Here is a 26,394-nt window from a genome sequence, read left to right as displayed (position 1 = left end):
TACGCGTTTGTCAATTGATATTACTAAATCAATTTAACATAAATATCATTTAGTTTTGTATAATCAAAAGAATGTGCACCAAAATTACTAGATTTAAATCTTTCAAGCTAAGCCCTGGTCAGAAAAACCGGCCATTCTTCAAAACTTGGCCAACAAATAGGCCTTTGTGTCTCACTCTGTTTCTACAGTGTTGTCATTGTTTCAATAATATCTTAAAACCTTTTGTCTTTAATTTGAATCTCCCATCTCTATACTGGGAGAATAAGAACAATTTCCAACTATAAATTCTATTCTTAGTAATCACAAAAGCCTGGGAAATTTCAATCAGTATCAGTAATCAGTTTCTAATAAATGCAGATGGTAATGTTAACAAACATCATGATTTCTTTACAATATACATGTAACAAAACAGTCAAAGAGAGAAAACCAGCGAAATTTACCTCATGTGAGCCAAGAATTTCCAAAAGAAATCAAAAAGAATCTTAAGAGAAAATAAGATACAAGTGTAAAAACCTCTAATAAACAAGATTTATTTCATTAACGTTCATTTTAACCATTTATACGTATGAGTTTATTAACATTTTAAGGTTACATGTTATGATTAAAATTATGAATCATTTTTAAGATTGAGGTGGGCACAAAAATGATTTTCCAGACACAGGACATTTTAACTGCTTTGCACAATGAACATGAGTCAATAAACTGTTGGGATACCAAGCAAATGCTGCCTCACTAAATTGTTTCTTGCAAACAGCACAAAGTCTAGAAAAGAAAAAATACCATGAGAATGCAATGGAAAAATAAAACTATATAAACATTAATGTATTAGAAAGAGTTAATTCCTACTAGCTGAGAATAGTCTCTGCTTTTGTGATTTATGGAGGATATTTCCCACCTAAAAAGTGAGCGAGCCTGCAACTATAACGCAAGCAGTGTGTTTTTATTCCCTTGGTTGGGAAAAGATAAGAGGCGTGTACTTTTTTCGGTAAAACATTGTGAGCAAGATGCTGCCTTTGTATTCTCAGGTCGCGTTAATTCAATGAAAAGTGTCATGAAATTAACATAATTTATTAAATTGCTTCTAACTTATCTCCTCATAAGAAATGAATTGGCCAGTAAATGTATCATTTTGAATAAGGTTGCACTGGCCTAGCTAAGGGGTGAACTTGCAACCAAAGTATTTAAGACAATATAACAATAGTAAAAAATGTCTCTAAGCAATGTGAAAAATTTGGGGATAGAAGTTATATTCTATGACATCATATAATAGCTTAAGCTAATATATAAGATTATTATTCCATGTGTAAAAGCTTAATTATGTTGAACAGGAATGAAATTTTGGCAGCACTGATTTAAAAAAAATTAAAATATTGTTCTACTAAAATATGCATTTAATAAACGAGTTGGAATGGGTTCAATATCTAATAAATTACTTCTAAAATTTCAGTACCCCTGTTTTGAGTTTAAAATGATACTACTGGTATTTTTAACTTACTCTTCTTCAGTAATTTGAACTACTCCAGATGAATAATGTATTTTTTGCAATTGAAACTGAAGAGTTTGTTGTCTAGAAAGAGCTTTCTCCAAATGTATCGTTTTACCATGATGACTATTCAAACGTAGTGAGCGAAGGAGAAATTTTTGTACCATACTAATTGACCAATCACTGGGTAGAAGTTGTAGAACCTTCCCTGTATCAAACTCCACAATGTCACTATTTAACAAATTTATCGCTGGTTCTAAAAGAGCTTCTCTCACTAGTGTGCTGTAAATAAGTAAATTTTCCATTAGAAAAATAGTAAGAAGAGTTAAAAGCCTATGTTCACCCCCTTACTCGAAAAAGTGTTCAAACATCCTTTTTGCTTCCCCCTTGGAACCCCTCCATGTTGAACTTTTAAATCTGGCAAAGTAAGCGCTGTCAAAATTGTAAACTGATACAAAACCCTTGAGACCTGCGAAGTCTGAATTACGAGGTTACTGTCACTATCAATATGGGAATAACGAAGGGAAAAGATGTTTGAACCCATTTTGTTATACGGGGGGATGAAATTTTCTTAAACCAGACCTTTTATATAGTCTTAAAATAAAACTTATGTAACAACTTACTCTAAATTCTGGTCTAGATAAACACCAAGAAGGCAGTGAAATATTTTTTGTCTGCTTTTTAATTCTTGACCTGCAGCATTTTCTATGCAATATTGTTCAGCAGATTTATAGTCATTCAGATGGTGAACTAAGATACGAAGGGCTTTATCATGGTCTTCTAGCTTGATTTAAAAGAATAAAAAGTGTTAGGCTACAGTTATATCAAATTAGGGTAATTTACATCCCTGATTAAAAAGGTCAAATTTTAAAAGAACATGGCTTAGTGACAACTATATACAGGGTGTTCACTAAAATCGTACTGGTCGTAAAAGGGAAAATAACAAGTAAATGCTAATAACTCCAAAACAAGTCATGCTACATTATCGAAATTTGCGTGGGAGATGTTAATATTCGGAAAATTGTATGACCTTGAACCATATCATCAAGGTAATACTAAAATTATCTCGCGAACCATTAGGTTTAGAGCAAAAATTCCATTTAGAAAGTTGTTCTTCGTCACATTTTAAGTATTAATAACTTGAAATAAGTTTTGAAATTGTAATAAAATTGGAATTGTTGCTATAAAAAAATGGTTTCCGAGATAATTTTAGTATGACCTTGATGATATGTGAAGGAGGGGTAAGTTTGAACACTTAAAGAATGAATGAATACTTCATAGTTAACAATAAAACAATTTATTAGCAAGCTATTCTATTTAACATTAACTGAAGTGGTTAGCTGGAGAGGCAGGGAGAGACTGACTAGTATACTGCTTCTCTTAAGATCACCGGGTTGCCATGTGACCATTACGCTGACGTCATGGAGAAATTGGCGGGAATAGGGCAAAGCTCAAAATGTTTTTTACATGACTATTTACAATATGGTTCAAGGCTATACAATTTTTCGAATATTAATATCTCCCACCATGACGAGATTGTCTAGCAAATTTTGATAACATAGCACGACTTTTTTTGGAGCTATTAGCATTTTCTTGCAATTTTCCCTTTTAAGACCATTGTGAATTTGGTAAACTTTTTCTCGACTTCCTGTTGGTCGAATCCAATCGGGTTCTGCCTAGTTAAGCCTGAAAAGTGATGGGGAACACCTTTCTAATTGGAACCTACTTTCAAACACTTACGGTTCTCGAGTTTTTGGATGACCTTGAAGACATGGTTCAAGGTCATTGAAATTTTCAGAGTAGGTTTCAAATTTCAAATTCCTACTTAAAATGTTTTGGAGATATTCACCCTGGTCCATGTTTTAGTGGACACCCTGTATAGCTCACATAGAATAATAGTGGCAACCTTTCTTTGACTATACTAGGGTCTATGGCAAGATTACATGTAGTGGTACAAATTATCAAAAGAAAAATGCTGCTTATGTGATTCTATCATTAAAAACATTGTCTATAACAATAATCAGCCTTGGTCAGAGGAAGTTTTTAGACCCTTGTTTGATCCATTTAGGGCCGAGTATCGAACCGAGCCTTGACCATTTAGAAGACCCTTGACCATTTAGAAGACCCTTGAACTCAGTGCCAAGCTGAACATTTTTAAGCCCTCGGCTTGTTTGATCCTTGGTCTATATTATATGTTCGGATGTTCCATAATCATGAAAACTTTTGTTATAAATAGGACTCCGTAGTGATACCAACTCAAACTTTTCTAAAAGGAAAGTATTCGCAGTTCTAGTACGCATATTTGAAAGTTATTAAAAATATAACAAAACTTGCGTTTCATTTAAGTTTTGTTAGTACATCAAGTAATTTCATGATTCAACTAACTCTCAGAAAATGTGTCAAACCATCAATGTTTTCTTCTTTATAAAGTAATTTTACTCATGATCCATTTCATCAGCAATTACAAAGTGAAACTTTCTTTTAATCTCCTGGAATTAGTTACATAACTAAACTTTACACACCTTTCCATAGAGAATGGCAGACTCAAACTCCAAATTATTTTCAAGTGTTTTCCCCAAAATAAGCTGTATCCGATAATTTCTAGAGAATTTTAAAAAACGTCGAAAACACTGCCTAGAAAAGAATGGAATTATTTAAGTATTCACTTACAAAAATATTACGTAGTTTTTGGCAGATAAAATAAGGAAATTATTTGTAGAATACATTTTTTATTCATATATTACAATTAACTGTTTATTATTATTTTTTGTGGTATATTTATAATAAAAGTTAAAGGTTTCAATGACCTACATCTTTCCTGTGGAAATAAAATGTTCTTACCTGCTTTTTGTCAATTCTTCTGAATCACTTGAGTCACTTTTTAACAGAGATATTACTTGTTCCAAATAGAGCATAACCAAATGAGTATGAAATTTTTCTTTCTATAAAGTAGTAGTGTAAATGTATTAACAGAAAAAATAATTACATTGTTAATGTTTTTAAACCTCAATTTAGAAACAAATAATAATTACTAAAAACATAAATGTACAATATATCTCATATCATATTAATTTAATATCACTACCATGCTAATATTATTTGCTTGAAACCTGTACCTTCCCAGGCCCCCGCAGATTTCTCAAAATGATTTTGAGAAGAGGAAAACTTCATCAAATTGCGAATTTCCAAAACTAGGATGTATAGGCAAATTGATTGATTAATTAGTACATAATCTTACAAAGTGTAATTTTAACATTTTACATGGTTAGGAAAAATAATACTCATGGCAAATTTTGTAACATGATATTTTTGTACACATCCTTACTTTGCCAGGAAATTCTAGCCCAATGGAATCTGTCGAGCCTGCAAATTTACACGTTTCATTTTTAAGGCTTAGATTGATACTTTTCATTTAAGTGATATATTATAAACTTCTGATAAAACTAAATATATAAAATACTACCTTAATTTTGGTTTACTTTTTATTAAATTATAATGGTTTTTAGAAATACACAAAATACTCAACCTTGAACTTTTTTTCATACACAATATTTTCCAGGAACCTCAGAACTGCAATAGGAAACCTTTGTAAAAAATTTACAACTGAATCCGCCTTTAATCCATTTTCAGTTACAGATGTTTCAAAGACATCATTCCTGTCTGTGAAAATCTAGAAATATAAATAGTATTTACAAAAATTTAATGTTTTACAACATACATCTCATATGTACATAATGAAGAGCTATATAAAAGTATAATGTTTTTGATATATTTTAAAACAATTCCCACAACAGAATAATGAATCCATACTCACGGCACCAAAAATAATGTTAACGTTTAAATATGAAAGAAAGATAATTGTGAAAGTTAAGGCAATTAAGTTGTGCAATAAATGAAAATTTTAACAATTTGAAACTAATCATATTTAGTTATTTGAAATGGGTGATTCTGACAAATAATAAAGACAAGTACATGCATAAAATAGTTAATACTTTAGGAGCACGCTCTAAATATAGTGCTTGCGCAATTTTGAGCAAAGCCTGGAAATGAATATAAATAAAAGAAGTGTGCTCTCAATAATTCTCACAGTACGTCAGAAAGTAACCAAATCTCCAAAATCACTTTTTGAATCTCAATAAATTAAACAGAATGAAAAGTCATTAAGCTTATATGAAAACAGTGGCTTCTTTTTGGGAGTGAAAATCTAATGTTAAGTATTTTATTCCTAATGCAACACCTCAAAAAATTATTAAACTTTTACTCACTTTACATCCTAGTTCTTCATCATGTTCCAAGATATTTTCTGAATACTTCCATAGAAGGTTATAATCTTTAAGACTAGGTATTATAAATATACTATTTTAGTATTATGACTAATCTGACTAAAGTTAGGGCAAACAAAAGTGAGCATAGATAATTATTTTAATTTAAGTTATTTAATATTTTGAAATCATTGAAATGACCATAACCAAAATAATTTGGTCTTAATTCCATTTAGATCGACTTAAAAATTTTAATGGAAAATAACCCCAAAAAAAATTAAGACCAAAAACTGGATTCTTTTAAAACTATAAATTTTTACGTTAAACCATTACAAAATTGTAAGGTTAACCAGTAGGGTGTACGATGTCAACTGAAGGTTATTCATTATTTTCTAAGCTAGTATTCATTAATACTTAAGGAGAATAATTATGTTAAAACGATCTGCAGGTATCATGGTTTGTTTTCTCCTTTCACAAGAAGAAAAACATCAGCAGGATGTGCTTCAATTGTGTCAGAAGATGTAATTTCTAGGGATTAAAATCTGGCTGATTTGTTTGCTTTTGGGAGTGAAATTGAGAGCAATGCTAATAATTTTATCAACATAGTCCACCTTCCTAAGTATAAATAAATCATTCATATAACATACTTGGTTAGGAATGTGACTAGAAATGTGACACCGGGAAAAGAATCATCCTCTAGGATACCAGATAACATCCTAAACAAATGGAAGGCAATTAATTAAAAACAAGCAACAATTCAAACAGTTCAGCAATCCTCCACAGTAAAGTTCAAAAACATTCTTACAGCTAATTTTGAATTTAATCATTCTACCCATAAATATCAAAAGGACTCAATCTCCGTAGGTATTAAACGACAATCAAGTTAAAATACTATATACTGAATGAGCCATTTGTTAAAATTAAAAGTATATTTTAGCAATGTTGGAAGATGAGATTTTACATTACTATACCTAAGAAAAGAGAGATGTGCAATACGGCATGAATGGTCCTACACTATGTCTATCACACCTGGTAACATTACTTAAGTTAAAAACAAGTTAATTTAAAACAAACACCCTTTAACCATAACTAATTTTTTTTGTAAATTGATAAACATAGGTAAAATTACAGGAAATTCACAGCCGTAATTAATAGTGGTACATACTTATTCCATAATTGAAGAGCTTTGTCAATTTCACCACGTTTTTGGCAACAAAGAGCAAGAGCATGGTATCGTTTATACTGCAGAAGTATAGACTCAGTTTCTTTAACATCACAAGTTGCTTTGGATACAAACTCCAATAAAGAATTGGAATGATATTCTGCATACAGCTTCAGAAGAGCTGTATCTATTTCCTTGAAAACCAAAAATAAATTTTTTACTCTACTGAAATTCAACAAATAACATAAATGTCCCAAAGGTTTATTTAGATATGAATAAACTTTCTTTCCTAGCAAAGATTAGTTCATCAATTTGGTTGTTTTTGGTTAAACAGAGCTTTTGACTATTTTCATATAAATAAAAACTGAGTTCAAGCTCATATCTAGACCACAGTAAAATTTTCACATGGCTGACATGTGTAACTAATAAGATGAATTGCCACTACCCACTAATAATTTGGTCTAAAAATTAAGTTAAACATAATTTTCGGTAGATAAGTTGTATAAATTTATATGGTACTTAAAGTTTAAATGGTCTTATTTTTCGGAATTAAGGTAAATACTAGTTACTTGCACAAAGTTACTTATATGAAATAAAAGTACGCAAAATTGAAATTGCACAAGAAAATTTTATTTTAATAAAACATATTTACCCAATTATTTTCAGCTACATTAGTAAACCATCATCCCGTTTAATGACCCATTTACAAAGTACTCTTATTTATAACCTTGGTTACACTTTAATTACACTGAACTATTTTTATTTAAATTTTTCTGTAATCTACACCACAATCTAAGTCACGATTTAGACATTTTTGTTATCAAATTGATTTTTCAATGTAGTAGGATTCATATAAATTAAGTTCTATTCAGTTTTTACATTGTTATCTAAGTTTGCCAGTTTCTTGCTTATCTTGCAATTTTTAATTTAGTTCAGTAAAAACGTGATACACTACTATTAAAACCACTTATTTCTGAATTATGCAGTGGAAAAAAATATAATTTCACTATAAGGAAATGGGAGGTTTTTTTAAATTTTCATCGATTCAATTAATCACAAATGAATACTTACTATTCTTATTTCCATATCAACAATACTGTTCCTTACATCTTCCAAATAAAGTAAAAGGAATTCTTTGAATTTCGTCACATCAGATTCATCTTTACACAGCTTGTTTATGCTGACCATGTCATGAAGTGATGGAGAACTTCTTACAAATGAAGACTTAGATGATAACATATTGCTGTAAAGACTTATAAGCTATAAAAAGAATGTGAAGTATGTCAATAACAAAAGATATAGTAAAATGGACATAAAGTGAAAACTTGAATGCGAAAAACGTATTCAAGTAAGATTACATATCAATATGAAAAGCAGTGGCATTGACAAGGGGAAGGTTTCAGTGGTTGGGTGGAACTTTGGCTGTACTAAAATTTCACCCCCTTCTCAACCTCTCTCAGGTGAGCCCCTTGCTTAAAGGATGGCTATGCCCCTGATGGTAAGACAAAGATTTTAACCATTCTGTTGTGCCCTTTTCCTTGCACAGCTTAACAATTTTTTTAGGGAGAGCTTTAGGCTTATCACAATTAACAAAAACGACTGAAAATTCTTGCTAACTCTCTAAACTTTTAATAGATCAATACTTGGTTACAACTCAACTCTTTGTATAACTTTAAAAATCTCACTTTATTTATACTTTTAACTAATTTTGTTACATCTATTCTGATTTGCAGTCTTTTTTAACTGCTTCTAACAGCCTTTTCTCATTTTTAGCTACTTTTTAAATAACTAAGCATTTTTTACTTTAAATCAAGGTCAGGCGGACGTTTCAATAAATAACACCCTCTTTTACTCCCCCCCCCTACGCGCGGGTCACTGAATAACATTTGAAAGGCTAAAGTTGATAGCATGCGTGCATTTTCTTTCTTACAGGAGGCGGGTACGAAATTGAACAAGCCCTTCTGTATTGAAATATTAAGCAGCGCGCTTTCAAATGTAATGCTTTTACAAGTATGTCCTAGCTGGCTCTCTCTATATTACTATTTCCAGGCAAATCGCTGAACAGGTTTTATTTAAGCGTCATTCTCCCACTTTCTATTATAACTGAAAACATTTTAGATACTTGTAAAAATGTGATACAATGGAAAATATATAATCTTAATTGTATACATTATTTTAAAGCTGTTTTTCCTTAGACTGCCAAATTTTATTAAGAGTAACATAAAAAAAAATTGCCAAAAACACGTACTTCTCTAACATCCACCTGTCCTTGGTGGAAAAATTCCCTCGCTTGGTCAAACTGAAACTGGGCAAACTTGATAAAGCCACATTTTTGCTGAATAGTCCTCATGATCTGCAATTAAAGACAATATTTTAGGGAATACCTTGCTGAGTGCTGAACATTTAAAAACATGAAATGTAAATCATTCAATGTGAAATTATAATTTTGAATAATAATTGTATTTTTTTTTTAATTCTCTACACGACTGTCTAATCGAGAACCGAGATGATCAGATGGATACTTCATAAATTTGCCTGGTGTGGAGAAAAACAGCGAAACTAAGTTAATAATAATAATAATAATAATAATAATGTCCTTATGTAGACAGTGGCACCTGCAGATTGTGGTCCCACCCCCTACAGAACTTATTAATTTTTTTTTAATTAAAGTTTTGACACAGACAAACGTAGAGTTCAATATTATGCAGGTGGTAACACAGCCTGAATTGGAATATTTTGCCTGTGACCCAAGATATTTGATTTCGAATTGAAAAAAAAAACCACTTCGTCTATACATGTTTCGATCCATGTGAAATTTTTAGGATGTGTATGGCTTTGTTACAATAGCTGAAAGGTTTTTATTTATAATTTTAAAGTTAGAACTCTAATCAGAAATATTGCTGCTTGAGACCCCTCAAGATGACCGTTTTATAAAGCCGGTTTGATAAAACCAAACAAAATCTGTTTCAACCGACTGGTTTTAAGAAAAGTGTATGGCAAAATATTTTTTATTTCAGACTAAAAAATAGGAAACTAATTAGAGTTATACATAAATGGAAAAATATTTCACCCAAACCAGACTTCTTGTTATATAAAATACGGGTAGTGTTAACTGGTTAATACCAAACTGGCTTTTTCATTTTCAGGAAAACATTTCCAAACCACGTTTTTGATACAAATAATCAACACGATTTAACACACTTGTTTAAATTGTTCCTCTGGCAATCCTCCTTTGTTTGAGTACCTGGCAAGTTCTAAAGCTTCTTCCACTTTCTTATCACCCAAGAGTCCTTCCACCTAGAAAAAATATAGTTCCCTTAAATAAGAATTATAAAAAGAAATATTTACTGCTAAATAATAAATAAAGTCCCACTAGCTCTTCTTAAACAATTCTTGGAGCTACCACTGAAAAGCCTTAACTAAAACCAAATATCCAACAGTGCCACTGATACCCTTTAAACCCAAAATTAATTAAAACAATTGGTGCGGACAGAGTTTTCTGACACGAAAGTAGCCGCGGGAAGAGAAAGGAATGTGGCTGTTCAAAGTTTGTTTGTTTCTCTCCCTATCCCCGACTGTGATGTGCTGGCACTAATGACGGAAAACCCCTAGGGCTCTAGGCCATCATAAAGCTACTCCCCCTGGGTTTTGGTTTTGGCCCGAGAAGGGTTGAGGTAGTAGTTGGTTTTTGGATAGCCAGCCGAGGTGGCTGGATTCGTTTTCCCTTTTGACTATGTATGAAGGTGTTTATTGTAACTCCTCATTTCCAAACGATCTTCATTTTAAAAAGGTACAGTCGTGCAACACCTTTGTACTCTTTTTCCGAAAGCATGGTTAATTATTTCCCTCGCCTAGTAACAATGGGTTTCCACGAAAGATTATCACTAGTGACTAGTTTCATCAAAAGTAAATAGGGGGAGAAAGTCTGGCACTTGGGTCCAACCGCACGACGTCTTATTTGAGGGGTAAAATTTTTGGGCTTTGGAAATGACTTCCACCTCACCTCTTTACAGGGACACAAAGGTATCGGTTGTACTCCGCCATGATGAAAAATAGTTCTCTATTAAATATGTGAATATTAAACTTTTGCTTTTGATAATTTGGTTAATTTAGTTCCTAAATAAAGTAGATATACGATAGAAACTAAAATGCAACATTTTAAAAATAATAACACGACTTTTGAAAAGAAATAAACCGTAACTAGAATAACGCTCACTTAAATCGTGGAGAGCATGGCGCCATCTAAGAGCAGAGATCGGGACTAATTGGTAAATCTACGATGCTAAGGCCTAACAATTTGCAAGTTTAACTGAAATAATAGCTATAGCTACGAGCTTTTTTTTGTTTATTTTACAATTGATATAGTAATTATTAATTAAAATCAACCGTTATCGAAGGAAATAATGGTCAGCGTTTGACAGAGAGACTATTTGAAATTGCGAGGCGGTGACATGGTTGCCAGGGAATAAAATTCAAAATTTTCATCTTGAGCGAGGACCGGAATACCACAAATGCACTACTTCGCGCGTAATGTGCTATCGTTATTGGTTAGAAATATCACTGGATTACTAGCTCTTTAAAAAGGGTTTCAAGCATGGTGGAAGGTAAAATCTGGAGGCAGTGATAGACTTTCTCCCCCTATTTACTTTTGGTTTCATAAGCCCCAAACAGATCATTTTCTCAAACAATAAGAATTTAGTAAGGCATTTTTTTACCTGACGCTGCCACGGAACAGGAACTAGGGCACACACTATATCTGGTGAAGAGACTAGAATCCTCCCATCAAAATTTCCTAGCTGAGAGCCTCCAAAAAAAGCAATCCTTTGCTTTACATTTTGATCTATAATACTATCATACATAAAAATACCAACCAAAGGTTAGGCAATTTTTCTAGTATACCAAATTGGCCTCAAACATTCTCACTGAATAAAATTTTGCTTTCAATAGACTTTAGCTTCTACACGAAATTTTGTTAGTTAGGATTGATTCCAACATAAATGTACGCATAAAACTGATTTCTAGCTTTGGCCTAATGTGATGTTAGCTCAACAAACATTTTCATAAAACAATCAAAAACCAAAGAGTTATATACAGATGCTTGTGCATGAGTTAACACTAAACAATTTTAAAAACAACCGTATTTATTGTGTACAATGATAAATTTATATGATCCTGTGAATTAGCATGACTTTCTCGAACCTCAAACAGAATGGAAATCCATAATATCCTGGGTTACCACAAAAAATGAATAAATTTTTGCTTCAACAGAAAATTTTTGAAAACACTGAATGAATGAAAGGTTTATTTGTTTGCGTACAAAATGTGCCATTTTATATCAGCGTGGCTCCGCTTAGGGGAGCACAACAACATAATATTAAAACAATTACATTGAGCCAAATTAATCTAAGAATATTTATAGAAGTAAAAAAAACCAGAGCCAAAAAATATTATTTAGTCGCCAAACTTCTCTTCTGTTACAGAATACGATTTTTTTGCCAATGCCATTTTGTGAAAAGGTGTTGATGAGAGCGGGGATCCATTTCTTTCCTTATAAACCAAGAAGGTCTTAACGGGTAAATAAAAAGTCCCCTCTCTCCAATCTTGGATTTCCTGGAAATCATCTAAAGCTGATCAAGCCAGTAAAAGATGTTCTAAAGTTTCAACATCTTCACCGCATTGTTTGCATCTTTTTGAAGATCTGAATAGCTGGCCACAACGTTCACCGGTTAATAGAGCACCTGTCCGAGCTTGAAAAAGAAAGCTACTGGGAAAGCTACCATCCTAACAGTCTTCAGAATTGGTTTTGCTTTAGTTTTGTACACTTGAAGTGAACGATGACTCCACTTTTTCAGCCAATTTATATCCACGGGGTGGTCAACATAACAGTTCCACTGCACTTCTGATTGTGCCTCAAAACATTGCATTCCAACGCCATATGTGCGATCAAGAATAGCCACGCGTCTCAAGAAACGAGAGTTGAAATGCATGAAATTGCGGGCGACTACATAAACCTCCTTCGCCAACCAGTGGGGAGCCATGAACTTCAAGCGTCCGAGGTACTTAAGTTTACTGCGTGCTTCTCGCTCCACCATCAGGCTCCAGCACATATCTCCCGTCATGGCTACATGCGCCGCCATCGGACCAGCACAAAAGGCGTATCGGCCGACTTCACGTTGGGCATATTCAAGAGATTCCAAAATAGGTTTAGCAGCGTTGAGAACTTCATTTGCATATGTTATCACTGCTACAGCTACTGTCTTCCATAAAGTTTGAGCAACGGAGTACGAATTATAGGATTTCTCTGCGAGGTTACAGACCATCCACCGAAGTTTATTTCCTTTAGACACTAGGAAGTTTTCTCACTTTTCAAGATAATTCCTCCCTGAGAACTCCACTCCTAGTACTTGAATGACTCGATCAACTATTTAATATTTTTTTTACACTCCAAGGTCGACGATAGAATGGGCAAGACCTTAGATTTTTTGGCGCTGAAGTACAGTTTTTTTTGTTCAGCGAAATTCGTACATTCATTCAAAAGTGTTGGAATAGTTTATTTGTCATTTAAATTGGGTTTGCGAATAAGCAATTTGATTTATATATTATGCATGTACTAAATATTTCATAATTTTGTACTTTTAGCTACTCCATCCAAAATGGAGTTTCTAGAACTTTTGGTTGATTGTTTAAAAGGAAACCCTGGCTCCTGTGGTCAACAGTCTACGGTTAGTTTTCATACAATATAGTCAATGTAATTAATATATATATACCTTTACGTAAATTTACAGGCTGTTAGAAGGCTAGATGTAGACACACCAAAATTTAAAATCACAGACAGTCCTGCAGTTTTGGTATTTAAGGAAACTTGTCAATATGGAGGCATTTTACTAACCTTTATTAATTTTTGCAGGTGGAATTAGTTCAGGGATTAGGAGTCAGAGTCAAAGATAAAGAAAAGGCTATCTTTGACCTGACTCCTAATGACGACCCTGGAAAAGTTATTCGAATAATATTGACAACGCTTTTCACCTCGGAAGAGTTAAGCAACATGACTGCCCAGGGCAAGAGGGGCAACAAAGGGATACCAAAACAACTTTTGCAGGCATTTACAGGTATAATTTTATATAACAACCTGCAACACAGATAAATAAATATGTAATTTTTTAGTTTATGTCAGAAGAAAATGTAATGACATGGAACTTACTTTAGAAAAAGTTACATGTATTATTAATGAAAAGTGCGCTTCAGTTAGAAGATATTTAAAGAAAAATAAAACTGTCTAACCTAGCAACAGTACTTTAATTATTAATTGAATAAGCTAATGTGGGGTTGGGGGCAAACCTGGTCTTAAATAGATAGGGACCTAGTCTCCAGACGGAACAAACCTGGTTTTCAATGGGTAGTGACCTAGTTTCCAAACGGAACAAACCTGGTAATACATCGGTAGTGACCTAGTTTCTGAATGGAGCAAACCTGGTCTTAAATGGGTAGTGACCTAGTTTCTGAATGGAACAAACTGGGTCTTAAATGGGTAGTGACCTAGTTTCTGAATGGAACAAACTGGGTCTTAAATGGGTAGTGACCTAGTTTCTGAATGGAACAAACCTGGCATCCAACGGTAGTGACGTAGTTTCCAAATGGAATTAAGCTGGTCTTCCATGGGTAGTGACCTAGTTTTCAAACAGAGCAAACCTGGTCTTACATGGGTATTGTACTAATTTCTAAATGGAACAAGCCAGGTATTACATGGGTAGTTACCTTGTTTCTGAATGGAACAAGCCTGGTAATCAACAGTAGTGGACTAGTTTCTAATTGGAACTAACCTGGTATTACATGGGTTGTCACCTAGTTTCAAAATGGAAACAGCTGGTATTATAGAGGTACAGACCTAGTTTCTGATTGGAACAAGCCTGGTAATACATCGGTAGTGACCTAGTTTCCAACAGCTGTTAAAGCTATTTAATTTTTGCGAAAATCAATTTGGTATGAACCTGGTTATGAAGATTGTATGTACATAGTATTAACATGTTGTTTGAGACAAATACAAGGTTAAAACTAGCTATTAACATGGAGCTTATTAGCTTGTATTGTGATAGTAAATAAGTAGGCAGTCAGTTTAAAAAACCAGCTTATTTTTTAGTAAGGGGATCACCTTACGTCATTAGTTTCCTTATCACTCGTTTGGCAGCACTGTTAAGTTTAAAAAGTTTTTTTTCTGAGTTCTCACTTCGGAGTGGCTGGTCATGAATCCTGGCGCAGGACGTTGTATTTATGTAACTCAGTTAATTAGTTTCTTTTTATATTAAATATTTTATTACTAATCGAGTGTATTAATTACCGAACAACATAAAATGATAACAAAAAGTAACTGCAAATCGTCACCATTATTTGCCATCAAAACAATTTAGTCTGTGTACATCAAACAGGAAATGATGGTAAACTTCCCTTTCACCTGCTCTTCCATGTCATTGTACTTAGGGACCCAAGCTCCCACACCGAAGGAAGACAGACTAAACCCAAGCTCATCCAGAATAGCGGTAAACAATAATGGAGACCGGGGAAAGCCCTGACGTAGTTAAATTCTGCTTTTGATGGGTGTGTTCGTTACATCGTTAAAGAGCATACCTGCTATACAAGCTTTTAATGAGTTCAATTAATGCTTTCCATAGTACCTCCCTTTGCTTCAAGACTCTTCCATAATCGACCTCTATCCACACTGTCATACGCCTTAGTGATATCAAGGAAAGCCAGAAAAATGTCAAGATTTCGATTTTGTGAGATTTCTATTAGATGAGTCAAGACAAATATGTTGTCAGCTATCCTACGGTCTCTTCGAAAGCCACCTTGCGCCTCGTCCAAAGAGTTAGCTGCTTCGAGTTCGGTACTCAGACGCTCTCGCACCAACAACCTTGTACAGCACAGATGTAACTGCTATAGATCTATACGAGTTTCGCTAATCTTGTGGTTTATCTTTGTCCTTATGAATAAGTGCCACCCTAGCTTCAAGCTTTTCAAGCTCACGAACATATTCCTGGATATGATTCACAATAGTTTCCCGTTGAAATAACAAAGATCCATTTTTTTCTTTAACACCTATGGCCGCTTCAAATACAAAAATTCTTTCCACGCTCTTTTCCAGCGACCATGATGTAATAATTCTCTATTTTTTTATTTAAAGCTCGTATCTTTTTATCAATTAAGAGTTGGCAGTCAAGTCTAGCTTTCATGTAAAAATCCCATTTCACCTTAGTTCTGATCATATCCTCTTTTTGATTTAGGGCTTTTCTGTGAGCTCGACATGCCGCTTTACAACAAGCTATTGCCTCCTTAATTTCATCATCAAACCAGCTTTTAAGGCATTTGTCCTGTCCAGTATATCGAGCCTTGCTCTTTTTATGAGAAAGTGTCACTTTCATTGTGGATTAAATAGCTTCTACGAAATTACTATTAGAGCACTCCCCTCCCGTCTCAGTCACCCAACTTTCCATTTTTTGAGTATATTTCATCACCTTCTCCATATCAGAAAAATCCCAAAAGACTCACTTCGGCAGTGGATCGTGCACTTTTAACTCTCGAATTCCAGGTACGTGTGGTCCTTGGTAACATAACCAACGCCGTAATTAAATTATGGTCACTTCCCAAGCTGTTGGAACCGTCCTCGTCTATTGAAATTGACTAAACGTTCGGTACCAAGTTTTCACTCAGTAGGATATAGTCAATAGATGAACTAAAACAGACATTTTTCCCAGTAATTTTACTGTCACACACATCCATTAGATTACCTATTACCAAATCATTGTAAGAACTAAACACCTATAACAAGCGCCCATTGCCCATACCAAAAAATAAGTTGGCTTTTAGTTTGTATTTAGTTGGTATACACATTTTAGTTGGTATTAAGTTGGTTTTATGTTGTCAGCATTTTTCAATAAACTAGTTAAAGGGGTAATAAGTGGATATTAAGTTGGCAGTATGGTTTTAGTTGGTAATCAGTTGTTTTTATGTATGGTTTTAGTTGGTATTTGTCCCAAATACAAACTTAAAACCAAGTTCCTAGACCACTTAATTTTTGGTAAGGGTGGAATCATCTGTTCTGTCCAATTCAACGATATGTCCATCAACATCCTCAATTAATGCTGGAAATAGTCAATCTAAGAATAATTGAAAATCTTACAACTCACCTATAAACCGAAAGAAAATCATTTGACAGGGCTAAAATATATGGATGGCTGTAGGCAACTGAAATTATTTCGCATTCTCCCCATGGCATTGGAGGTCGTTCAGATATTCCTGCACAAGTAACGAAGATCCCTAAGGCACTTGGACCATTGAGCAGAAATTCCTCCTGGAAAATTAAGTTGTAAATTTATTGGTTACGAATATAATTAATTATCCTTAATTTAATTAATTTATTTATTTAAACTTAAACAGGGAGGGAGTTACAGTTAAAGGGCACTGAAACTGGGCAGACAATTACTGCTTAGATACAAAGCAAATTTTTTTGCAACCAATATACGCATAACTCAGCCTTTGTATTTTTCATTACTAAAATAATAAATTTATGCAAGCTAGCGAAGTTTGTCTTACATGCTGGAATAATAATATAAATAAAGAGTGAAGCTTATATTATTGATCAAAGATTTAATGAAAGCATTTCAGAAATTAGTGTTTTATACAACAATAAAATGAAATATACAGGGTATCTGAAAATATTCGGCATGGACATTTTTCTTAAAGACCACTTATACTAGAAATCTGAATTTTTTAGGGTATGTTCCCTAGTAATGCACCTCTTTAAACTGTAAATTTAAGAAGAATCGGAAAATTTTTCTCGGATTTGGAAAAAGTATTTATTCACCAGCAGGTGGTAGACAAAAATGTTCAATGACAAAGGTGAAGAGAATACTCTGAAACCTAAGAATACATTCCTGTGAATTTAGGGCTTTTTTGACCTACATAATCGGTCGCAAAAAATAACAAGTTGGTACTACCTAAATCATGCATTATTTAGTTTAAAAGTACTTAGTTCTGATCGAAGGAGATAAAAAAATAGATGTTAATTATTAAAATCCATTAAAAAATATTCAAATAATTTACACTCATTTTTTATCTCCTTCGATCAATTTTTTTAAACGTATTAAAATGAAACGCTTCAAAACATTTTCGTTATTCAATCAGGACGCATCAAGTATGCCTCGTTATACTCATGAACAGCGCACATTAATGGTTGAGTGGTATTTTGGGTTAGGTATAACCGAATCCAACACGACCTAACCCTACGTCGTAGGCCTATCACAATGAGGTGTATTGTTATATGTAAAAGAGAAGACCCGGAAAGGTTTATTATATATATATAATAACACTTATATCCAGGAACTATTAGGATACTAAACAATTAAGAAGAGAAAAAAAAATGTAAAGAACGTTACCAACATTGAGAGGGCCATAGTCGCCTGCAGATTTTAGACTGCCCTTTATTTTGTTTCCAGGAGCACGTTGCCTAATTAGCAAACCTCTGCTTACTTCCGCAATGGAAGGTAAAAAAAATGTTACCGTGAAACAGGACAGCCACATTGATTCGCCTTCTCACCTTGTAGGGACCAAGGGTTCCTTGCACATAAATTATCCCCTAGATGGCGCTCCAGCCGAGTAGGCCAGAGTAGCATATACACGCTTGGTACTAAAGGTCAGTAGACCTAGCCAAGATAAGGGTAGATATATATAAGGTAGTACCAACCTTTGTCCCTCACTCCACACCTAGCCTCCAAAGGAGCTAGGCTTTCTGTATTAATTTATGTGGTTTTAGTTACAAAATGTAGCTAAGTAAAGAACTACCTTAATAAAGTCATGTCTTCCTTTGAACCTGTCTGCCTTATTTGCCTGCTGTGGTCTCTCTGGACGATGGTATCATCAGAGATGTTTCCCTCCAGGAACAAATAGTTCCTTACAACCTGACTTATGTAGGTAACAGAGAACATATTAACGAGAATCCTACCTGGCAGCCCTGCAACGTGTAGGCAGTTCTATAACGTCTGTTTCAACCATGCCCCTCTCTCTTCGTGGTTTACAAAAATAATAAATGTCTCCTGGCTCCAGGGTGTTTTACCCGCTACCACCGGTATGTAGGCCTAATGTACCCGTACGGCTGCAAAGGTAATCGAAACGCTGCTTTAGTTTGTCGTTTATTTAGAAGGCGCTATCCCAATAACACTCCTAATCAGCATACTGTTCGTGACTTCAATGTGTATGGAAGAGGTCGAGGAGGGGCTAACAACATTGACGTGGAAATTAATAGCATTTTCAAGGTCGAGCATAAGAATTGCGAGTAGCGAAATTGGCATACCAAGGGTCACACCTGATACGGTCAGAAGAACTTTCCAAAATCTGGTTTATCGTTGCGAGACTTGCATAGCAGCAAATGGTTGATTCATCGCACCATTCTTGTGAACTAATAAATTTCAAATTTTGATAACCTTTTGAATTTTTTTGATATGTTGAAAACTAACTTGTAAGTACAAAATAATGCATGATTTAAGTAGTACCAACTTGTTATTTTTCGCGACCGATTATTTAGGTCAAAAAAGCCCTAAATTCACAGAAAAAAAATGTATTCTTAGGTTTCAGAGTAGTCTTTTCCACTTTGTCAATGAATATAAATATCTTAACGTTGGAATTCAACTGAAGCCCGAATGTAAAAAATGTCTGCTGAATAACGACCGCCATGCAATAATTGGTGAAGAATTTCACTATAAGTTGCAATGGACTGCTCACATATAGGGCACTCTGAATGTTTATTTTGTCATTGGACATTTTTGTCTACCACCTGCCGGTGAATAAATACTTTTTCCAAATCCGAGAAATACTCTCCGATTCTTCTGAAATTTACAGATAAAGAGGTCCATTACAAGGGAATATACCCTAAAAAATCTTAAATTTAGGGTAAGTGGTCTTTGAGAAAAATGTCCATGCCGAATATTTTCAGACACCCTGTATAAAAAATATTTGATCATCGAAAACATTTTACTGACCTTCGTAATACGCCTAATGAAAGCAACAGATATTGAACTATCATAGTCACAAAGATCTTGTAAATTTCCAGAATCACAATCTAGGACTGCGTAGTGTTTGCTTAAAGCAATACAGACATATTTTCCATCCATAGCCTAAAAATAAAACAAAATTTGTTGGGGATGATAATAATAATAAAATAGTCAAATTGACTGAACTCAAAAAGTGACAGTCAAGTTTATATCTATTTATTCTACCATACTCTTCATTAATAAAGATCATGGTATAAGCACTTAAGAGATTTTCTGTTATTTATCCATAGACGTAGAATGGGTAAACACTGGACACGCGACATACACCTTCCACAATAGAGAGAGAGCTTTTGAAAATTGTTCGCAATTTACTGATGCGCGACGCTGATGCCTCTAGCGGCCACCATCAAAATAACGGCTACTGCGCAAGCGCGAACTTTTGTTTCTCATTAAATACCAGTCTCTGGGTCATAGTCGAGGTAAGTCGCGCCATTTTGTTAGCCTCCTGTCAGTTTGAATCTGTTAGGGAAAAATAAAAAGAATGAGTCATATTTTAGAATATCATTGTAACAGAAGTGGTATTCTATATTTATAAAATTTTCATTAGCTTACGTAATTGGGCCTAGGCAAAGGGGGAACCAGTTGTTTCCTCTTGACAGCCAGACATATCCTACATTCCTACCTTTGCCCATTATTATTTTATCTAATGTACACGCCCACCAAACTATGATTGGTCTGACAGCTGATATCATCGCCCATCCCCAGGGGGCGCTATAATTCTCTGGAATATATATATTGAGGAGTCTAAAAGGTCGCGTGTGGAGTTCAGAAGAAGTAGCCAAGGGGAATAGGACTGGCAGTATTTTATTTAGGTAATTAAGGGAGGGTTAGAGTAGCCAGTCCCGCATCACCATCTTAGTTGTCTTCCGCGTAGCCCGACAACCCTCTAGCGTTCTTGCTCACTTGTAGTTCGCTCTTCCTGACGAGACAGAGTTCTTTTCCATTATTCCGAATATGGCCCTTCGTAGTTTGGTGAGTGTTAACTTTTCCTTTTGTTAAAGCTTTCGGATGTTAAAAATAACATCGAATTCCTCTTAGTATCTTTAAAAGTAATGTTTTTGTGTACAAATTTGCCTTATAACCTATTCGTTGATTAGGATGGTTTACAATACAAATAAAAATACTTGAACCCTGGAGGCCTTGCGTTGACCCCATTTATTTAATCCCAAAGTTTCGAACCCAGGCTTACTGAGAACCTAATCGGTTACATCATTACTCCTTGTTTATTTAAGTATTCTTTTTGTCACTACTCCCAAGTATTAAGATGTATTATTACTCCTTGTAAAAATTCAATAATCGGTTCATTTAGTAAACACGGGGAATGGATTTGAACCGTAAAAAAACACACTGTTGATGGAGGCAGTTATGCTTATGATGTACCTTGTAATTAATAATTATTATTAACACTTTGTTAAATAAACTAATTTAATATGCGATATACAATTATTCTTTTCCTCTTATCAAGAAGGTTTCACAACTTATAAAAGAATCAATCTTGCATTTAGTGTGTTTGTTAGGAAGTAAAGGATAACAAAACCAGACTTGCTTTTCAATATAAACTGGTTAATTTATTTAGTTATAAAACAATGTCTATTTACATTTAAGACATTAGTATTCAGCATTGTGACTTCTAGCCTAACCTATCACTTTGACATTATCAGGAGGAACTACCAGTCTGCCAACAGGCTCATATAATTATGAACACAAATCTCTCACTAGAGGTCGCCCTAATATTATACAGGCGTCAAAGTCAGCTGATTTCAACAGTGATATTTGTAAATAGATAATTATAAATAATCGACAATTTGTGGTGTGTTTTCCCTAAAGCAATAAAATATTGTGGATTTAGAATTCCAAGTATGTTTTTATATTGATGTGGAGATAGTAGAAAGTGCTTATTTTTAAATTACAAAAATTTATTATGTTGAGGCAGTTAGGAAGAGTGAAATACAGAAATGTTAATAATACTCACCATTAAACATTTCATCAATAAATTCATCGTTAACATTTGAATTTAATATTTCTTCAAGTCAAATTTCTAAGCCTTAGCTTTCAACATGTGGGATCTCCACGACCCACGTGAGTCAACACCGGAAGAGGAGAGAGGAGGAGGGTGGAGAACAAGCACACCAGCAAACTAACTACTAGTGCGTCTTGTGGCACTAACATTTTTTAGTGGTGAGGCGTACGTCGCGTGTCCAGGGTTTACCCGTTCTTCGTCTATGATTTATCAAAATATTGTCAGAACAACTGATGAAACTAACCTACTTAGAAAATGAGTGTCAAGATATTGTTTAAAATTTATCATTTGGTTTGCTAGTGGTGTGCTTTAACTACTTTGAATTTAAGCACTCGGTTTGAAATTCTCTAAGCCGTGTTGAGAAACTCACTGAGTTTAGTTTTGTTCCTTAATAATTTTGTAATCCTGTTCGAATATTAGATAAAATTTAAAACTTGTTGACTAGAAGCTTAGAAAACAAGTTAACTTAAACCAGTAGGCTCACTGAATTTTAGAAACACAAAAAATTAGACTCGCACATTCCCCTAGTAATTTACAATGTCAGGTATGCATACCTTGATGTAGAATTATCAACCATAGCTAGTAATAACACTAATTGATGTGATTCAAACAATATATTTAAGGTTATAACTTATTACTAACCATTGCTAAGGGACACTCTGGTATTGGAAATTCTCTGCTCATTTGAATTCTATCCTCGTTCATGTTACATAAATGCACTTTGTTCTTTCGTGCAATGCATAGCTGTATTAAAATAACACATTTTGAGTCATCGATATTCATCAGTGTGGCTATAATTACAAATCTTCTTACCTGAACTGTGAAGGGGTTGTAATCGGATGGATTTTCATTAAGACAAAAAAATGAAATTCCCCGTAATTTGGAAAGAGAAGGCATAACCTGTAAATGTAAAAATTTATTATAAAAATTAGTTTGAGCTAAATACTTTTTGGCATCAAATAATTCTATCACATTCCGATTCAAATAATGTTCAATTAAATTAAAAATTAGGTTTTTACTACGTTAAAAAATCATCCTTTAATGATTTTTTATAATTTTTTCAAGTACCCGAAACATCTTTTTTATCCAAGGCACTACTCGCGAGTTTTCAAAATCCCGCCAAACAACACTCATTGATGTTATTTACCATGGCCCCTCCCAAAGACCTTGAGGAAAAACGGGTATCTTCCTAATAGGATATGATTTTTAAAGGATGTACATGAAAACCAAAATGAAATCTGACTCACAGACAATTCGAGAAAAAAAAATAAACCTTGATTCAAAACTGGATCACGTAAATTTTAGATACTCTAGATTCGACTCAAACCCTAAAATCAAGACTTAGACATGCCTAATTAATTTACCTGACCTTCATGCTAAAATAACCACAAATATTATAAATATCAGGTGCTGCGTAGCCCCTTGGACCAGCCCCCAGGCTTCACCACAAGGTCTATTGTGTGTTATAGGGATACGGTATACTGGTAGGGGCAAACGAGCTGAGCCAGATGAGGCAGCCCAGAGCGAGGAGAGAGAGCATAAAATGTTGCCAATTGTCTTATTTGTGGGTTAAGGAGGGAAGGGGGAAAGGTACTATTCGTATTCATTCACGTTCACATTCTTTTATTTTTGTTTAATTAATTTCATTCGAACTTCCAACAAATCTAATTGGTTTATTTTCTGTACAATTAAAACACAAACATTTGCTTTTTCATATTTTTTCACAAAAATAATATTTTCAACCTAAAGATGCAATTTCATAAAAAATAATTCAACTGTACCTGAAGATTGTACATGTCCAAAACAAAAAGGATGTTGTCACAAAGGCACAGAAGTCGGTTTAAAGCAGACACAGCTTTAAGCTGAGTTACAGGTTTCTTCACCTTTAATTGAATAATTAGAAAAATTACAGATTTGTAGGTAAAAATACAAAAATGTGCAACATCAACGACTGAATGTTGAAAATTGGCATTAGAGAGTACTTACATTATGAATTGATACACTTTTTTCCTTTTGACTTGTTATAACAACGCAATCTGCATCTACCACCAATTTCTCATCCAACATATATCGAATAACATAGCTAAAAATAAGAAAATAAATTCACTACCCAACACGAAAATAATTTGAAAGAGTTATGTAAATTTGCAATTGAGAGAAAAACTTAAAATAAATATGAACCGGGCGCTTAAGAAAGACTCAGTACTCTATATTATATTCAGCCGGCCACATAGTCACCATCCTTGCTTTTCCAAAGTTTTCCTAATTGGAAATGGACATACTTAACCGTTTCAGATGATGTCTCAACTCCCCTCACAATAAGGCTGATTAAAATGTCTAAAATCAACTTCTCCAACTAACCTGTCAGATGTTCCTACATAAAGGTTTCTTCCACAACATTCCAAAGATTCAATCTAAAAAGATAAATTAACAACCTTTAAGCACATATATTTTGAATAAGGGCTACATTGAGTAACACTCAAACGGACTCACTGTTGAGTAAGGATTCGTACTGTACGCTTTTTGACGTTTCTGGTCTTGACGTCAAGTTACCTGTCCAGTGAGCAACGAAGTCATCAGCTGTAAGAGCCGGTTTTTCCGTTGCTCAAAGGCCACGTGACATTGCAGCACTGAGGAAGGCTAGTTGCAGATGCCGCAATATATGATATTTTACAAAATTTACAACAAGCTTTATAAGCGTTCAACAAAATCCTATGTCACGTTTAGCAAAGGTCTCAACGAAACTAATTTTTCAGATATTTCGTTGAGCGTTACTGAATGCAGCCAAGATTTATAATACAAATTAAATTAATTTAAGCAGTAGTTCACAACAGGGGGAGCAGGTGACACCTGCTAAAGTAATGAATTGAATTGATTTTAATCCGGGATACACCACTGAATTTAGGCATCACAAAACTGACTAACAATCTAAAATTAATTGTACGCAAAGAATACTTACTAGTGTATGAACTTGGGCTTCATTAACACCAATTGTGACTTTTTCGATGACCGGAAGCAAATCAAAAGCTTTCACGCTCATGGAAAAGCAAATTAAATTTTCTGTTCAAATGTAATATGCAACTTTAGTATATATTATTCTTAAACTAATAATTTCTAAATATGCATTTAAATTTCAGCTCTGACAATTATATGAATTCTTTCTATGAGCTGTGCTTAAAAATAGTAAAATAACCTATATTTCACTTAGTGAAAATAGAATATTTTACTTGAAGAAAATGGTTTTAAATTTAACTATTGAGAACAAAAATGTTTTATGGACACATTTTTTCCATGAAAAAAATTAGAGAATACTTGATATCTTACTTAAATAGAGGCAAAATATACACTTTTATATTTGTTATAACATGAACTATTTTTTTCAAGGAATGCAGATTAAAAAATGTATTAACTTTCAGCCACCTCTAAGGTAAGTACCGCCTTTTTGATTTTGACACTAGTGACATCTATTGAAAAAAGAGCTACTTCACGTCAAACTCAATTCCATAAAAAGGGTAATTTCATTTTGAGAGAGGTTTTTTAATGATTATTTCATTGTTAAAGATTTAGACTAAAGATTTGTTTGTTGGTGGGTAAAAAAAATACAACCCTTTTGTAACAGGGTGGCTCACCTTTATTTAAGGTAGCACAGCACACGATAGTTAAACACAAGGTATTAATAATACGCAAAAATATAAAATAGTTGAGTGAAATAAAAAAGATTTAAGGTTTTAATATGACTATTACGATACTTAAGACTAGAGTTAGTGTTAGAAGTGGTTATTGGGGAAGTTATTGAGAAGTCTCCAAGCATTCTTCGCATGTTACCCTCTCATAATGGCCCCTTTAAAGGTTATTTCTAATTTGTAAGCAAAATTTTCTCTCAACACATTTTTCAATGAAGGCTTATTTTCTATGGCACCCCAACAATAAACAAAGTCCTACTTTCAAAACAGGAGCTTCCAAAGAAATTCAAAGTGCTTGAAGATTTATATTACTCCCACTTTCAAACACAGAGCATCTTCCAGTGATGATATTGTTGTTGAATTGACTTCCCCTTGGAGACATATACTGTCTATGTTACTACAGCCACTGAGACTATATAATTTAGATTAACACATGATACATCTGATCAGTTCTGACCATCCTCTTGTAATTTGAACTAACCAGCACTAATACCCAGTCCTAAGAGTCCTAAGTGCAATTAAGTAGGTAGGCTTAGGATAAACTTACCATGCAATATTACTGCAGAAGATTTGACAAAAAAACACACCACTTAATTAAGTAGTACGATATTTTCAAAATTGTAGCTATAAAGAGATATTTACTTATATCACAATTGCAGATTACGTTATCCTTTATTTATCCTTTAA

General features: G+C 33.8%; 1 protein-coding gene across 3 annotated transcripts; it reads right to left on the bottom strand.

Moving 5' to 3' along the window:
• Positions 1-561: 561 nt before the first annotated feature.
• LOC149960204 (transforming growth factor-beta receptor-associated protein 1 homolog) lies at positions 562-26,394 on the bottom strand. Of its 3 annotated transcripts, XM_090166582.1 has the most exons (23): positions 26,255-26,393; positions 25,967-26,119; positions 24,984-25,084; positions 24,386-24,438; positions 24,011-24,107; positions 23,806-23,907; positions 22,838-22,924; positions 22,667-22,768; positions 19,933-20,067; positions 17,086-17,249; positions 11,623-11,755; positions 10,109-10,204; positions 9,156-9,260; positions 7,979-8,167; positions 6,911-7,101; positions 6,393-6,461; positions 5,749-5,821; positions 5,010-5,153; positions 4,325-4,425; positions 4,006-4,117; positions 2,107-2,267; positions 1,496-1,765; positions 562-762 (listed from the first exon to the last, which is right to left on the bottom strand). In XM_090166582.1, exons 3-23 carry the CDS (start codon positions 25,062-25,064, stop codon positions 621-623), a joined length of 2,607 nt encoding a protein of 868 aa, XP_090022708.1. In that variant the 5' UTR covers positions 25,065-25,084; positions 25,967-26,119; positions 26,255-26,393; the 3' UTR covers positions 562-620. The 3 variants fall into 3 exon arrangements, with proteins under 3 accessions (XP_090022708.1, XP_090022707.1, XP_090022709.1); XM_090166581.1 differs by lacking the exon at positions 25,967-26,119 and having other exon boundaries at positions 26,255-26,394; XM_090166583.1 differs by lacking the exons at positions 25,967-26,119; positions 26,255-26,393 and adding an exon at positions 25,435-25,452.

Source organism: Leiobunum rupestre, chromosome 2 (genome assembly GCF_980474605.1).
Source record: "Leiobunum rupestre chromosome 2, qqLeiRupe1.1.hap1, whole genome shotgun sequence".
NCBI lineage: Eukaryota > Metazoa > Arthropoda > Arachnida > Opiliones > Sclerosomatidae > Leiobunum > Leiobunum rupestre.
Note: the sequence above shows the minus strand (reverse complement) of the source record. Positions and strands in the feature narration are given on the sequence as shown.

What these genes read in the sequence shown, in the direction of transcription:
- LOC149960204 (XM_090166581.1), bottom strand. Translation starts at nt 25,064, where the DNA reads ATGAGCGTGAAAGCTTTTGATTTGCTTCCGGTCATCGAAAAAGTCACA. An exon ending in TATGTAGGAACATCTGACAG is followed by an intron (nt 24,108 to 24,385) that starts GTTAGTTGGAGA and finishes TCTTATTTTTAG; the next exon opens with CTATGTTATTCGATATATGT. An exon ending in AAAGTGTATCAATTCATAAT is followed by an intron (nt 23,908 to 24,010) that starts GTAAGTACTCTC and finishes ATTCAATTAAAG; the next exon opens with GTGAAGAAACCTGTAACTCA.